At 43.4% G+C, this 16,205-nt stretch overlaps 1 protein-coding gene and 1 long non-coding RNA gene across 6 annotated transcripts in view; one reads left to right on the plus strand and one right to left on the minus strand.

Moving 5' to 3' along the window:
- MARCHF10 (membrane associated ring-CH-type finger 10) overlaps positions 1–16,205 on the plus strand; it is an 81,880-nt gene that overhangs the window by 40,265 nt on the left and 25,410 nt on the right. Inside the window, exons 4-5 of the mRNA XM_060290547.1 lie at positions 3,789–3,929; positions 13,178–14,591. Of these exons, the coding sequence (XP_060146530.1) occupies positions 3,789–3,929; positions 13,178–14,591 (1,555 nt within the window). The remainder of the gene's footprint in view (positions 1–3,788; positions 3,930–13,177; positions 14,592–16,205) is intronic.
- The window catches only part of LOC132594137 (uncharacterized), a 67,073-nt gene that overhangs the window by 27,579 nt on the left and 23,289 nt on the right, over positions 1–16,205 (minus strand). For all 5 annotated transcript variants that reach the window (XR_009560359.1, XR_009560358.1, XR_009560357.1 and 2 more), the window contains 3 exons: positions 12,551–14,436; positions 6,288–6,382; positions 1,660–4,530 (listed from right to left, as the gene is read on the minus strand). This is a non-coding gene — a long non-coding RNA (uncharacterized lncRNA). The remainder of the gene's footprint in view (positions 1–1,659; positions 4,531–6,287; positions 6,383–12,550; positions 14,437–16,205) is intronic.

Raw genomic sequence — 16,205 nt, forward strand, 5'->3', positions numbered from 1 at the left:
CTACTGAGCCTGTGCTCTAGAGGCCAGGAGACACAACTACTGAGCCCGCATGCTACAACTACTGAAGCCCACGCGCCTAGAGCCCGTGCTCCACAACAAGAGAAGCCACTGCAATGAGAAGCCCGCACACCACAACGAAGAGTAGCCCCCACTCGCCGCAACTAGAGAAAGCCCGCGCGCTGCAACGAAGACCCAACGCAGCCAAAAATAAATAAATAAATAAACATTAAAAAAAAGAGAGAGAACGGAGGCAGACACCTTCTATGTAAACAGCTGTTTGGTTTTTTTGCTACTGGAGGTACCCCTTTGCCCAGATACTAGAAGGTGTGGGCTTCACGGTGCCCAAAGCAAGCCACAGTCTTCCCCAAATTCACCTACAAACTTCAGGATGTTAGGTTGGCTGGCAATGAAACTCCTGAACACAACCCCCTCCGTTCTCTGTAAGGCAAAGCGTCTGTCCTCCTACCTGGAGAGGAAGTTACATTTCACCTTTCAGTGTAAATATAACTTGGCCTTCCTGCAGATTAATATATGTAACATGCCACGGTGAGGACCATCTTAGAAAGGCCCCAGAGGTCTGAGGTTTGGTTCACTTTGGATGCGGGCAAGGTGATTAGGACTGGAATTCATGGACATACAAACTAGGCAGCTTAGGTCACCTCATTTGTAACTTCAGTTGCAGATGGAGAAGAAGGAATAATTCCCAGGAGTTTGCTTTCCACTGAACCTAAAGCGTATCACAGGGAAGAAGTCAGTGGTGCAGCCAAGTTAGATTATAATCTTTAGGCCAAAATGTGTTACTCATCTCTGTGAACCCCTGGATCATTGCATAGCAAAGGTGCACGGGTATTTGTTGAACAAATTATAATAAAAAAACAAGTTACTGTTTGCCTCTTGGATTTTATAACAGGATTAAGGAAGAGAGCAAGAATAACACAGGGGCTTCCCTGGTAGCGCAGTGGTTGAGAGTCTGCCTGCTGATGCAGGGGACACGGGTTCGTGCCCCAGTCCGGGAAGATCCCACATGCCGCGGAGCGGCTGGGCCCGTGAGCCATGGCCGCTGAGCCTGTGTATCCGGAGCCTGTGCTCCGCAACGGGAGGGGCCACAACAGTGAGAGGCCCGCGTACCGCAAAAAAAAAAAAAAAAAAAAAAAAAAGAATAACACAGAAATAAAGGCTGCTGAATAAGTTATTCTCAACCTATAAAGCCTGCATAATAATAAATTTCTGGTCAAATTCAGTTCTCTCAGGGGAGTGACTTCAGATTCCCAATTATTATTAGTAGTAGTATCACTGTTTGTGGTGGAAGCAGCAGTTACCATTTTTAGCAGCTAATAAGCACCAAACACTGAGTTAGAGCATTTACATACATTATTGCTAATCTTCACAATAACTCTACAAGATAGGAATATTCCCACTTTACAGCTGCAGATACTGAGATTCAAATTGCCCAAAGTCAGAGGGTTCTGCTTACAGTACCAGCAGTGTTTTCTTCACTGCCAGACCTGGTCAAACAGCCTCTCGTGTTTCAGCTTTATTACTTTAGTTTGCTGAGAACTCAATTAGAGGAGACAGGATTATGGAAATCATTTTGGAAATCATTTAAGAGATCTGACCCTTTGAAGAAGGTACTTTTTTTGAACAAGAAAACAGACTAACCTTTTATCTTAAGTCATCCTTGGTGTTCAGCACAAGAAAAAACAAATGGTTCTACTTCTGGAATTTCCCCATAGTTTCAGCTGAATACATCTTCTCAAGGCCTGCTAGGCGATTATGATTTGCCCTGCAGTAGAATTTGAGGCAACACACAGGCTGGCTAAGACAGGGTCCTCACCCTTAAGGAGCTTACAGTCTAGTTGGAGAGAAAAGACACACACCTGAGGCAATTTTGGAATATTTAAATGCTAAAGGCCCTAAGGACCCTGAACGTCTGGCCAAAGCAGACTCCTAAAACTGGAAACAGACCTCCAGGGACTTGCTGGCTGGCACATGTTAGCGCAGGCTGAAGAAGAAAGGCCCGCTGGGAGGGCGTTCACTCCCCCGAGGGTGTGCAGGTGTGGAGCAGGGGCAGTAGGGGGCTGCAGGCAGGGTGAAGTTCTGCTGCCTGGGCTGTGAAGGAAACTTGAATATTCTGCTGGGAATCAGAGTAAAATCCTTGTGACAAGGACCTTTGAGCCAGGTCCTGAACACACACTGGACTTGGCCTGTGCCCTGAGCCTGGCCCTTCCCTGATCCTCCCTCTGTTTCCTCCTCAGTAAGTAATAACCCCCGCTGCTTTCTCCCCGGTCAGCCAGGGGCTTAGGCAGGAGGCAGTCGCTGACTTCTGAGCGCTGGACAGGAACGAGGCCTCAGGGGATGGGGAGAAGCCTGTGGACCAGAGGAGCACAGCTCCTGGGGCTAAGTGCCTCCCCGCTTTCCTCCATGGCCGGTCCCTTAGTGTAAAGCCTTGGTCCCTCCTCCTCTCCCCACGCTTGGTCAGTGAGATCCTGTGTAACCACCATCCTACACCATCTCATTTCCTGGAGGATTCTCTTCTCTCCTTTCTGGTCATGCCCACAGCCTCTCTGGGCTCCACCGACGTGCCCTAAGCTGGAACCCACACCACCGGTAGCTCCCCCTTTTAGTAAGTTCCCTGTGGAACACGATCCTCTCTGTCTTAGAGCACAGAACCCACTGCCTTCCCCTACCAGGGCCTGTCAGGGAAAGTAGGTAGTACCTAATCACTGTTTTAAATGAGGTTTCACGGACTGCCAAGGAGAGCTTTCATTCCTTCCCTGAATCTGGATGAAAACTATTCACCCAACCACAGCTTACACCACGGAACATAAATTCAGTTGTCTTCACGTGCCAAGAAAGGCTGTTCTCTCGCACAGGACTCAGGGACCCTTCCCAGCTTTACCCCCGTGGCCTGCTGGCTACGGCTATTTCTGAAATTTCTGAACTGTCCAAAAGGGGATGAGCCAAGCAAATTCTCTTGGAAGCATTTAATCGAGATATTCACAATTTAACTGCCTGTGAACTCGAGAACTTGTAGAGCTGCATGGAAAATAACAAAACTCTTTCCCTAAACTCACGGGCACTGACACTTAATACGTGTGAGGAAGAAACTTGAGATTATTCGTACTAATTAGCAACCTAATTCAAAATGTGAATCTTAAAAAAAAATATTGGGAACTCAATCCAAGTTAGCACTCCAGCTACCATCTTCCTGTGAGTGTATCATCCCAGTCCAGTGGTGGGTAGCACACAGGCAAGAGAAAGGGTATCTGGTCCCCAGATGCTTGGAACCTTTCTGGAAAGCCAGATTAGCTGCTAAAAAACAACCTGAGGATATGAATATGCAGGTGTAAAATAGGTTGTGATTCAAACTTGGATGAACACGTGGGGAGCAGGGCTTGTGGTGTGTCCCAAATGTAAAAGGCTCTTGACGGTTTTACCAACAGGCCCATCCCAACATCTAAGAACTGGAAGCTAGAAACTTCTTAGTCAAAGGAAACACCCCCTACAGACTCCACATTGCAGGTGTCAGGGGTGCTCATTAATGGTGATAAAAGCCTTGTGAAGTAGGTACTATTATTCCCATGTCACAGGTGGGAAAACTGAGGCTTCCAGAAGTGATTTGTCCAAGCCCCCATGGCTAGAAGGTCATAGAACCAGATTTCAAATTCAGCTCTTCCCTGACCTCCTGGGTCTATTTCCTTAAAAGCCTTCCCCACCCTTTGAGCATTCTTTCTACAGAAGATGTTTTCCTGTAAAAATTATTGAAAAGATTTTGCATCTTTCAGCAGCCCAGGCATCGCAGATTTTATCAAGCAAGAGGAGGCCAAACCTAATAGTCAGCCCAGAAATGCAGAGCCCGAGAGCGTCTGGGGACAGAAGCAGAGAGAAACTGCAGCTGCCCGGGAAGGCGCCAGCCCTCAGGGGAGTAGGTAAGGACCTGCAGCTCGTGCACCTCAGTCCTCAGAGAGACTGACTTGTGCTGTAACCTGGTGAATTCCGTGTGGTTTTTAGACACTTCCGTTTTTATGTGAAGAGTGTGTACCTTACAGTGAAACACTTAAAAGCAAACTATTGGATCCAATTTCCTTCTCCAAGGGAGGCTGCTGGGAAAAGGCAGGGCAGGGAGGAGTTTTAATTTTCTCTGCCATTACTCCATAAGTGAGACTGTGCATGGTTTTGAGTGGGTGCCCGCCGTCAGGCTTCTGGAGAGGGTATTTGGGTGGTGGGTGGTAGGTGTTGGGGGATGGGGTGGGGGTGGGGGGTGGAGAGGCAGTCTGCAGCCCAGGGATGTCTCACCTGGCCACAGTTCCTGCCCACTTCCCAGGAGGGAAGGATAGGGGGGTCTGTGGATGGCAGACGACTCACCTCCCACGGAGATCTTCTCCCCTCTGATCCAAGGCGTCAAGACCTTACCGTGTAAGAAATAACATCGAAGCGAATATAAGCTTTATTTCAAAGACCTGGTTGGCGGATACCTCCTCTTTCAGTCTTGAGCGTTCATCCCAAGGCCTAAGCCACGCTTGTCCTCTCCTGCGGTGGCAGAAGGAAAGGAGGAATAGGTCCTAAGGACGCCCCTTGGGATTCAAGGAAAGGGATGCTTGGTAGCTCACCTTGCCAAGGACCTGTTCTTCCCCTTGGGGAAGCCACCGAGCATCACACTTCCTTGCCACCCGATAAACACAGGCGCCTTTCTTTAAAAATATGATATATACTGTGGTGGACACACGCAAATATAGAACATGTATCTGGATGGCCTGAAGTCAGGGGCGATTAGAGCCTATGTGAATCTCTAGCAACTAGATGTCCACGGGCTCCCAGTGATCTAATGCCTTCCGTTGGGAAGGGCAGACCTCACTTCTAGTTCCAGCTCTTCTTCCTCCCAGCGATGGAGTCTTGGGTGGTCAAGTAGCCAGTCTGGGTTACAGTTCCCTTGTCTTAAAATAAGGATAATGATATCTACCTCACTGCATTGCTGTAATAACTAAAGGAGCTAATATTCTGACCAGGACTTGACGATAGTGGGCACTCAACTCCTGTAAGTTTCTCTCCTGCCATCTCCCCAACAGTCCTCAGTGAACTGTAGACTGTTATTTGAAAGGTGAGATTCCCTATGCATCAGACGTTCCTGGACCCGGGAGGCTCATCTAATCCGCCACCTGCACCCAGAAGACATCTTCCATGATCCTGAGATTCACTGAGATTTTGTCCCAATTTTCTATTATACCAGGACTCCTCATCTTCCCCCAATTATTCCCTCAGTCATCTCGCTGTAGTCCTTTTTTTTCACATTCTAAGTGGTTTGCATAAGTGGGAGTAGGAGTCACATGTTTGAATTGCACCAGTGAGAGATTCGAAGCAAATGGGACAGAGAGGTAATACATAGATAGCTCTTACGAATAATAAGAAAAACACAAATGCCTAATAGAAAAGTTGGGGAAGAGGCACAGCAGACAATTTCACAGAAGAAGAAATACAGATGGCTGATAAAATTGGAGGGAAAAAAAGTTCAAGCTCACTCAGTAATGAACGTAAACTTACATGAGATAAATTTGGCCTACCTTAGCTAGGCTAAGGTTTTTTCAAATAATGTTCAATACTGGTAGTGAAACTAATAACTAACATTTCCTGGGCACTGATGTGTCAGGTGCTTGCCAAGCCCTTGGCATGCATTCCTGATGACACAGTTATGAGAGACGCTTTCATAGTCTACCTGTAGGGTAACTTGGTACAAAGTGGAATTTGGCAACATGTGTCAAAGTCTTTAGAAAGCTTGCAATTCCACTCCTATGAATCTATTCTAAGAAAATAAGACATATAGTCAAGGAGTTATAAGCAAGGACATCTATCCTGGAGTAATTTGTGGCAGCAAAAAAACTTAAAATAATCTATATACCCAACAATAGGAGAAGGGTTATACAAATTATGATATTTTATATAATGTACCCTTGCAGTATAATTATTATTGTGTTCTTCACAATTAACGGCAGGAGATAATGCTCACAATAAAATGTTTAGGGAAAGGAAGCAGGACGTAAAGTTGTATATACCCAGATATCCCAATTTTGTTTTTTAAGACAATACTTCTAGATAAGAGAGGCCTGGGTTGTAAATTCAAATGTCTTCAGGGAACAGACAGGTATGGCAGGAGAAATACATGACAAAGGCTGTGGGGCCTGTGGTGAACCAGACATGCTCCCCCTAAAGGCAGGTAACTCAGTGTTCAAACACTGAGCCAGCAGACAAGTACAGGATGAAAATAGCCCACGGGTCTTGAGTTTGCAACCCACCTCTGAATTCCAGAACAGTAGCAATGGTCTTCTGAGTTTTGGATATTGGGTGATTTTTATTTCTTCTTCATCCTCTTCTGTGTCTTCCAAATTTCCTACAATGGACATCGACTACTTTTTTAACCAGAGGAAAACAAAACTCTATGGCTGTCAGAATGGACGAAACTGTTGGTCAAGCACATGCGGAAGTCTAGACCAAAGACATAGTCTTAGGGCAGAGAGATGCTTTTTCTGGTTTCATCTCACTGCACCCACGACATTCGGTTGCACCTAGTCAGACTCCTGGAAACGGCAGGCACTCCAGTCAGGGCTGGAGTCCATGCAGGGCCTGGAGTCCATGCAGGGCCTCAGAGGCCCAGCACCACCAAACCAGCTCTACAACAAATGATAAAGGAATTTATCTAAGTGGGAAACACAAGAGAAGAAAAGAACCTACAAAAACACACCCAAAACAATTGAGCAAATGGTCATAGGAACATACATATCGATAATTACCTTAAACGTGAATGGATTAAATTCTCCAACCAAAAGACACAGGCTTGCTGAATGGATATAAAAACAAGACCCATATATATGCTGTCTACAAGAGACCCACTTCAGACCTAGGGACACATTCAGACTGAGAGTGAGGGGATGGAAAAAGATATTCCATGAAAATGGAAATCAAAAGAAAGCTGGAGTAGCAATACTCATATCAGATAAAATAGACTTTAAAATAAAGAATGTTACAAGAGACAAGGAAGGACAATACATAATGATCAAGGGAACAATCCAAGAAGAAGATATAACTATTATAAATATATATGCACCCAACATAGGAGCATCTCAATACATAAGGCAAATGCTAACAGCTGTAAAAGGGGAAATCGACAGTAACACGTTAAAATTGGGGACCTTAACACCTCACTTACACCAATGGACAGATCATCCAAACAGAAAGTTAACAAGGAAACACAAGCTTTAAATGACATAATAGACCAGATAGATTTAATTGATATTTATAGGACATTCCATCCAAAAACGGCAGATTACACTTTCTTCTCAAGTGTGCACAGAACATTCTCCAGGATAGATCACAAATCAAGCCTCAGTAAATTTAAGAAAATTGACATCATATCAAGCATCTTTTCTGACCAAAATGCTATGAAATTAGAAATCAATTACAGGGAAAAAAATGTAAAAAACACAAACACATGGAGGCTAAACAATACGTTACTAAATAACAAAGAGATCACTGAAGAAATCAAAGAGGAAATCAAAAAATACCTAGAGACAAATGACAATGAAAACACAATGATCCAAAACCTATGGGATGCAGCAAAAGCAGTTCTAAGAGGGAAGTTTATAGCTATACAAGCCTACCTCAAGAAACAAGAAAAATCTCAAATAAACAATCTAACCTTACCCCTAAAGGAACTAGAGAAAGAAGAACAAACAAAACCCAAAGTTAGCAGAAGGAAAGAAATCATAAAGATCAGAGCAGAAATAAATGAAATAGAAACAAAGAAAACAATAGCAAAGATCAATAAAACTAAAAGCTGGTTCTTTGAGAAGATAAACAAAACTGATAAACCAATAGCCAGACTCACCAAGAAAAAGAGGGAGAGGACTCAATTCAATAAAATTAGAAATGAAAAAGGAGAAGTTACAACAGACACTGCAGAAAAACAAAGCATCCTAAGAGACTATTACAAGCAACTCTATGCCAATAAGATGGACAACCTGGAAGAAATGGACAAATTCTTAGAAACGTATAACCTTCCAAGACTGAACCAGGAAGAAATAGAAAATATGAACAGACCAATCACAAGTAATGAAATTGAAACTGTGATTAAAAATCTTCCAACAAACAAAAGTCCAGGACCAGATGGCTTCACAGGTGAATTCTATCAAACATTTAGAGAAGAGCTAACACCCATCCTTCTCAAACTCTTCCAAAGAACTGTGGAGGAAGGAACACTCCCAAACTCATTCTGTGAGGCCACCATCACCTTGATACCAAAACCAGACAAAGATACTACAAAAAAAGAAAATTAGAGACCAATATCACTGATGAATATAGATGCAAAAATCCTCAACAAAATACAAGCAAACAGAATCCAACAGCACATTAAAAGGATCATACACCGTGATCAAGTGGGATTTATCCCAGGGATGCAAGGACTCTTCAATATACGCAAATCAATCAATGTGATACACCATATTAACAAAGTGAAGAATAAAAACCATATGATCGGGCTTCCCTGGTGGCGCAGTGGTTGAAAGTCCGCCTGCCGATGCGGGGACACGGGTTCGTGCCCCGGTCCAGGAGGATCCCACATGCCACAGAGCGGCTGGGCCCGTGGGCCACGGCCACTGAGCCTGCGCATCCAGAGCCTGTGCTCTGCAACGGGAGAGGCCACAACAGTGAGGGGCCCGCGTGCCGCAAAAAACAAAAAACAAACAAAAAACAAACAAAAAACCACATATGATCGTCTCAATAGATGCAGAAAAACCTTTGACAAAATTCAACACCGATTTATGATAAAAACTCTCCAGAAAGTGGGCATAGAGGGAACCTACCTCAACATCATAAAGGCCATATATGACAAACGCACAGCAAACATCATTCTCAATGGTGAAAAACTGAAAGCATTTCCTCTAAGATCAGGAGCAAGACAAGGATGTTCACTCTCGCCACTATTATTCAACATAGTTTTGGAAGTCCTAGCTATGGCAATCAAAGAAGAAAAAGAAATAAAAGGAATCTAAATTGAAAAAGAAGAAGTAAAACTGCCACTGTTTGCAGATGACATGATACTATACATAGAGAATCCTAAAGATGCCACCAGAAAACTACTAGAGCTAATCAATGAATTTGGTAGAGTAGCAGGATACAAACCTTAATGCACAAAAAGCTCTTGCATTCCTATACACTAACAATGAAAAATCTGAAAGAGAAATTAAGGAAACACTTCCATTTACCTTTGCAACGAAAAGAATAAAATACCTAGGAATAAACCTACCTAGGGAGACAAAAGACCTGTATGCAGACAACTATAAGACACTGTTGAAAGAAATTAAAGATGATACCAACAGATGGAGAGATATACCATGTCCTTGGATTGGAAGACTCAATATTGTGAAAATGACTATACTACCCAAAGCAATCTACAGCTTCAATGCAATCCCTATCAAATTACCAGTGGCGTTTTTTACAGAACTAAAACAAAAAATCTTAAAATTTGTATGGAGACACAAAAGACCCCGAATAGCCAAAGCAGTCTTGAGGGAAAAAAAGACAGAGCTGGAGGAATCAGACTCCCTGACTTCAGACTATACTACAAAGCTACAGTAATCAAGACAATATGGTACTGGCACAAAAACAGAAATATAGGTCAACGGAACAGGATAGAAAGCACAGAGATAAACCCATTCACCTATGATCAACTAATCTATGACAAAGGAGGCAAGGATATACAACACAGAAAAGACAGTCTCTTCAATACGTGGTGCTGGGAAAACTGGATAGCTACATGTAAAAGAATGAAATTAGAATACTCCCTAACACCATACACAAAAATAAACTCAAAATGGATTAGAGACCTAAATGTAAGACCGGACACTATAAAACTCTTAGAGGAAAACATAGGAAGAACACTCTTTGACATAAATCACAGCAAGATCTTTTTTGATCCACCTCCTAGAGGAATGGAAATAAAAACAAAAATAAACAAATAGGACTTAATGAAACTTAAAAGCTTTTGCAAAGCAAAGGAAACTACAAACAAGAAGAAAAGACAACGCTCAGAATGGGAAAAAATATTTGCAAACAAATCAATGGACAAAGGATTAATCTTTAAAGTATATAAACAGCTCATGAAGCTCAGTATTAAAAAAACAAACAACCCAATCCAAAAATGGGCAGAAGACCTAAATAGACATTTCTCCAAAGAGGACATACAGATGGCCAAGAAGCACATGAAAAGCTGCTCAAACATCACTAATTATTAGAGAAATGCAAATCAAAACTACAATGAGGTATCACCTCACACCAGTTAGAATGGGCATCATCAGAAAATCTACAAACAACAAATGCTGGAGAGGGTGTGGAGAAAAGGGAACCCTCTTGCACTGTTGGTGGGAATGTAAATTGATACAGCCATTATGGAGAACAGTATGGAGGTCCCTTACAAAACTAAAAATAGAATTACCATATGACCCAGCAATCCCACTACTGGGCATATACCCAGAGAAAACCATAATTCAAAAGGACACATGCACCCCAATGTTCATTGCTGCGCTATTTACAATAGCCAGGTCGTGGAAGCAACCTAAATGCCCATCGACAGACGAATGGATAAAGAAGATGTGGTACATATATACAATGGAATATTACTCAGCCATAAAAAGGAACGAAATTGGGTCATTTGTAGAGACATGGATGAATCTAAAGACTGTCATACAGAGTGAAGTAAGTCAGAAAGAGAAAAACAAATATCGTATATTAACGCATATATGTGGAACCTAGAAAAATGGTACAGATGAACCGGTTTGCAGGGCAGGGATAGAGACACAGATGTAGAGAACAAACGTATGGAGAGCAAGGGGGGAAAGCAGTGGCGGGTGCGGGTGGGGGTGTGATGAATTGGGAGATTGGGATTGACATGTATACACTGATGTGTATAAAATGGATGACTAATAAGAACCTGCTGTATAAAAAAATAAATTAAATTAAATAAAAAAAAAACAGAAAGTAATTAACCAAAGCCTACACTTCCAAATCCTCCATATCATTTTTTTCTTAAAAAAAAAAAAAAGGGCTTCCCTGGTGGCACAGTGGTTGAGAGCCTGCCTGCCGATGCAGGGGACATGGGTTCGTGCCCCGGTCCAGGAAGATCCCACATGCTGCAGAGCGGCTAGGCCCATGAGCCATGGCCGTTGAGCCTGCGAGTCCGGAGCCTGTGCTCCGCAACGGGAGAGGCCACAACAGTGAGAGACCCACATACCGCAAAAAAAAAAGAAAAAAGAAAAAAATATATAGAAAGACAGAGAGAGAGAGAGAGAGAGACAGAAAGAGAGAGAATTCAGATTGTCACATAGAAGCATTTGTTCCTTAAAATGCCATCAGCCCAGCCTGGGTGGGCACACAGCTCCAATCCTTTACATCCATAGCCAGATGCCCAGAGCATCCTAGAATCACTGCTACGTCTCTTACTGGGGTTTATAAAAACTTGGGAGGGGCCTGATAAGAAAGCTTAACTGATTTCTAAAGAGCCAATGAGTAAAGATTCTCACTGCGTCCCTGATTGTCCCATGCAGTTAGCAATAAAAGGAGGCTTATGGAGTATCAGGATGTTGGAGACGCAGACCGCTGCTCCCCTGAGAGGCGCCTCCACTAAAGCAAGTCTGTATTGACTTGGTCTCTGGCTAAGCCAGACACTTGGAGGATTTCCGTTTCACCTGCCTGAGCTGTTACCACACAGGCCTTGCCGAAGCTGTGGAGTCCTGTCCACTCTACAGGGTGAACCGCTTTGGGAACCGAACGATAAGGATGGCAGCGCCTCACCAGATCCTACAGGATAGCAGAGGGGGGAGCAGAAGGGGGTGGCCAATGGCAGGAGGGAACACAGGAGAGTGGAATCAGAGAAGCAGGTCCAGTGTCCTATCCACGTTGAGAGGGTAAAAACCCTCAGCAGTGCACACACTAGGAATGAAGTGGATTCTTGTTTTTACAAGGAAATTGTTAGTCCAGCCAGTGCAGGGTAGTGGTTACAAACTGTAGCATCAGGCAGATCCGAGTTCAAATGTTCACTCCATCACTTACTGGAAATAGGATCTTGGGCAACTTATGTGACTCCCTAAGCCTTGGTGCTCTCACTTATGATGTGGTGTGATTGTGGCACCTGTTCCACAGGGTTGTGAGCCTAACTGTGTGCATGTAACGCAATTAGCATGGTGCCCTCAGTGCTTATGCGTTATTTTTATAAGGCAAGTTTTGACCAAACCATTTCACCCATAGACATTCCTACCCCTTTGGGCACTTGACCTCTCTCCTCTTTCTACATCTCCTCATACTTTAGATTCAGGAGGCAACGGAGAGGAATTCTATCACAGTCAGAGGTTACAAACTGACTAGGGGCTAGTGACAAAGAGGAGATCATGATTTCATCAGAGGGTTATGATTTTTATTTGCACTGAGTAGTAAATGTAACCATGACCATCAATTTAACTGGGCAGCAGCTTCTAGAGCCTTCCTCCCCATCTGCCAGAGTAGACTGTACCTTTCTTAATGTTTTGTAAAGCTGTAAGTGAAGCAGGAGTGTCCTGACTGTATGTTGAACAAATTGGGATGAGAAAGCACTGGTGGGTTTTGTAGTAGTCGTTCCTGGAGTGTTGGTTTTCCTTCTCAGTAAACACTGCTATGGAAACCATCATTTGAGAGATGTTACCCATCATCAGCCCTGACTGACGTGGGGCTGGACAGACTTCCCAGAGCTTCCGCAGAAAGGATCTGTATCCTCAGGGTCATTGTGCTGCCCCAGGACCAACCTGAGCTCCACAAGTGTACAAAAGAGAGTTCACAGGGACTTCCCTGGCGGTCCAGTGGTTAAGACTCGGTGCTTCCATTGCAAAGGGCAAGGGTTCGATCCCTGGTCAGGGAACCAAGATCCCGCATGCCACACGGCACAGCCAAAAAAAAAAAAGAAACAAAAACAAAAGAGAGTTCGTACGCGGTAAACTGAAACTAGCTCTCCTGTACTCCTTCGGTACCACCAGTCATCTTAACCGTGCCGGTTTTCCTCTCCAGGGCTTGTTTTTGCCTTATGGGACCCTCACCCTTGGTGTTAGAGGTCTCTCATCTGTGAGCACCTACAGTAAAATGATAAGCTTATCTTTTCTCAATACAGATCCAATCGTTCAACAAGAAGGTCCAATGTGGGCAAGTGACACCAAGCTGAAGAGGCCAACTCGAGAGAGAAGAAACTTGGTCCCATCCTCACAGCTAGTAACGGTGATGGAGAATACCCCCGAGAAAGCCAAAAAAAAAGGCCTGAGTGCTCTCTCCCAGAAGGAACCACACCCAGCCCTATCCCAGGCCTTCCAAGGAACGAACAGTCCTCAAGAGTTGACCGAGTCCTTGGGGCCACCACGCATAGCTACCACCTTGGAAGGGCCAAGAAGAATGATGTTTCGGTTCAGAGATGAAGATTTTTATTCCGTTTTATCCTCAAACTCTGGAGAAGAAAATGATGACACTGAAGAGGAAACCCATGTAGAGGAAGAACTTTTGCTGGCTGGTATGCACCCGCTCCGTTCTCCTTCCAATCATAAGAGAAGTAGATTTCTTGGGACATTGGCCACTCAGGCCAAAAATAAAAGTTTTGAAGAAAATCCTGCAAATTGCAGAGCGAATTCTGTAAGAAGTGAGTCCAGTCATGGCTCATTACGAATTAGCAGTGCAATGCAGCTAGTGACAGGGCAGCCTTCCACCTGGCAAGGGATATTCCAAGACCCTGGGCGGCCTGATGGGGGGTCTGCTAAAGAGAAAGACAGCAGTGACAGTGAAAATGAGAAGACCTTTCATTCATGGGACACCAAATCCAAAAGCAGTCTGGAGGATGACCTTAATGCTGAAAATGTATTTCGTGATGTTACTTCTATGGAAGACAGGCCCGGAACCCATGATTATGAAAGAGATTGGCAGGCCCATTTAAGTGACTCTCATAATCGTCTTGGCTGTTTTCTTGCTGGTAGACCAACAGCTCCAAGATCATCAATGAATTCATCCTATAACACCCCAGGATCATTCATGCATTCTGCTCTGAGAGACGATACTCCAATAGACCTGTCCACATCATCTACCTTAGCTCCCAGTTCAGACTCGGAGGGAAGCTCCAGGTTTAATGTTCGTCAACCACTGTCCCCCATTAGAAACAGGAATCTATTTGCCAGTGCTGAAAACCACAGTTATTTTCCTGTAAACAGTGTGCATGAATTTGATGTCAGGGGAGCAGAACATATTACTTTAACAAGCCAATCTCAGGAGGCTCCATTACATACAGAAGATCTCTTACTAAATCCTCAAAGCAGCTTGTCCTTGGTGGAGTCTTCCAGCTCTTCTCCATCAGAAATGAATTTACAAGGCCACTTGCATGTGCCCAGGTCCCTGCAAGAAAATATACCTTTTAATTTCTTTGCAGTGTCTGAGTTCCCAAATCAAAATGACAATGGGAGCAGAATGGAGGTCCCTGGCGTCACCGATGAAAAGGAAGCCACTAAAATAAAGGCAGACCCTGAGAAACTCAAGAAATTACAAGAAAGGTGAGGAATTTTCATAATTATATGAATATACATATATATTTCTAAATTCTATTTCTCTAACACGAAAATAAGCAGTGCTTTCCTTAAAGGGTCATGGGGATTCTAAGTCAAGGGAGGCCCTTCCTTGACATTTTAATGATTTCTTCTTTCAAGAAAATTGTCTAGTTTGTTGCTTTTAAAATATATGTCTCTACAAAGAAACGTTCGGTGTTCCAGCCCAATTTCTTCAGTATTCCCAAAGTGTTTTTTTCCTTGAATACCGTAACTTTAAGAAAGGCAAGCAACTATACTCCAATAAAAAATAAATAAAATTTTTAGAAACAAAGAAAATAAAAGGCAAGTTTGCCAAATATAAGGGTTTTGGGGTTTGCTTGTTTGTTTTTGGCCGCACCTTGCAGCTTACAGTTTCTTAGTTCCCCGACCAGGGATCGAACCCGTGCCCCCTGCAGTGGAAGCATGGAGTCTTAACCACTGAACCGCCAGGGAAGTCCCAAGGGTTTCTGACTTCTACATAGGGCTTCCCTTTCCCCCTAGCAATTAGGAACCAAGATTTTTTTATGAAATGGTTGTTATCTCCCCAGAGAAGGAGCCATTCAGCACTTGGAAGTTCACCAGCTCTCCCCCATGAGCTCTGCGCAAATCCAACCAACAGTTCTAGAATTTGAACCTTCCAAACTAAAAGGCCGGTCTCCAACAGTTGCCATAGCTACCTCAGTTCTCTGAAGGGCCACGCTGGGGTGACCACTGCTTCCATTTTATGTGCTGCTTCTCATGCACAAGAAAGAAAGAAATAAGATCTTTTTTGAATTGCTCTTTTCTTTGATCTCTCCTTTCTCGTGAGATGATTTTGGGATATTTCACAACTATGAAATGCAATACTTTTTAAAGCTGTCGTTAAACACCATGTCGGGATTTGACCATTTAATTTATGATAGGTGTTGCCATGCCCTGATATTGGCTTACTGATCTGGAAAGTGATTCTTTGAATGCGAGCCCTCTTTTTTGTGTTAGCATGGCTCACTGGGTCATTAATTATCCCATTGATATTCATCTGTAAGTGGGAAAATTCCATGGCAATGAATCTGAATGCAAAAAGGAGGAAAAGATATGACTTAGAATGCTCACACACTCCTGTCTATCATTCGACTGCAGGAATGAAGTAATTTCCTTGTTAGCAGCACCTTTTTTTTTTCCCCATATCAAACAAACTACCAAAAGACAGACCCAGGGTTAAGGGCCAAAAGGTCTCGGCACCCATCCATCCTCACCTACCCAAAAATACTCTTCAAACCCACTTGGCAGGGGTCTGGACCTCCACCATCCCAAAGCAATGCCTTCGGGCTAAAAATGACTTCTTTTAAAAATGCACCCACTTCTAAGTGTAGTAATGCATTAAACAGCTACTATTTGTGTACTTCGTTTATCAGACACTCTCTTTTTTCTGTATACAATAAACCTTATGCTTTTCTTATTATTTCAAAATTATTCATTTTAGGAAATATTAAAAATATAAACTTAAAAGAAAAATCACCAATAACCCTATAATCCAGAGAAAAGCACTGTGAAAAACTCTTTCCAGTCTTTTATCTTTGCATATAAATGCAATTTTTAGTA

The sequence above is a fragment of the Globicephala melas genome, chromosome 20, assembly GCF_963455315.2.
Source record: "Globicephala melas chromosome 20, mGloMel1.2, whole genome shotgun sequence".
In the NCBI taxonomy this organism is placed as follows: Eukaryota; Metazoa; Chordata; class Mammalia; order Artiodactyla; family Delphinidae; genus Globicephala; species Globicephala melas.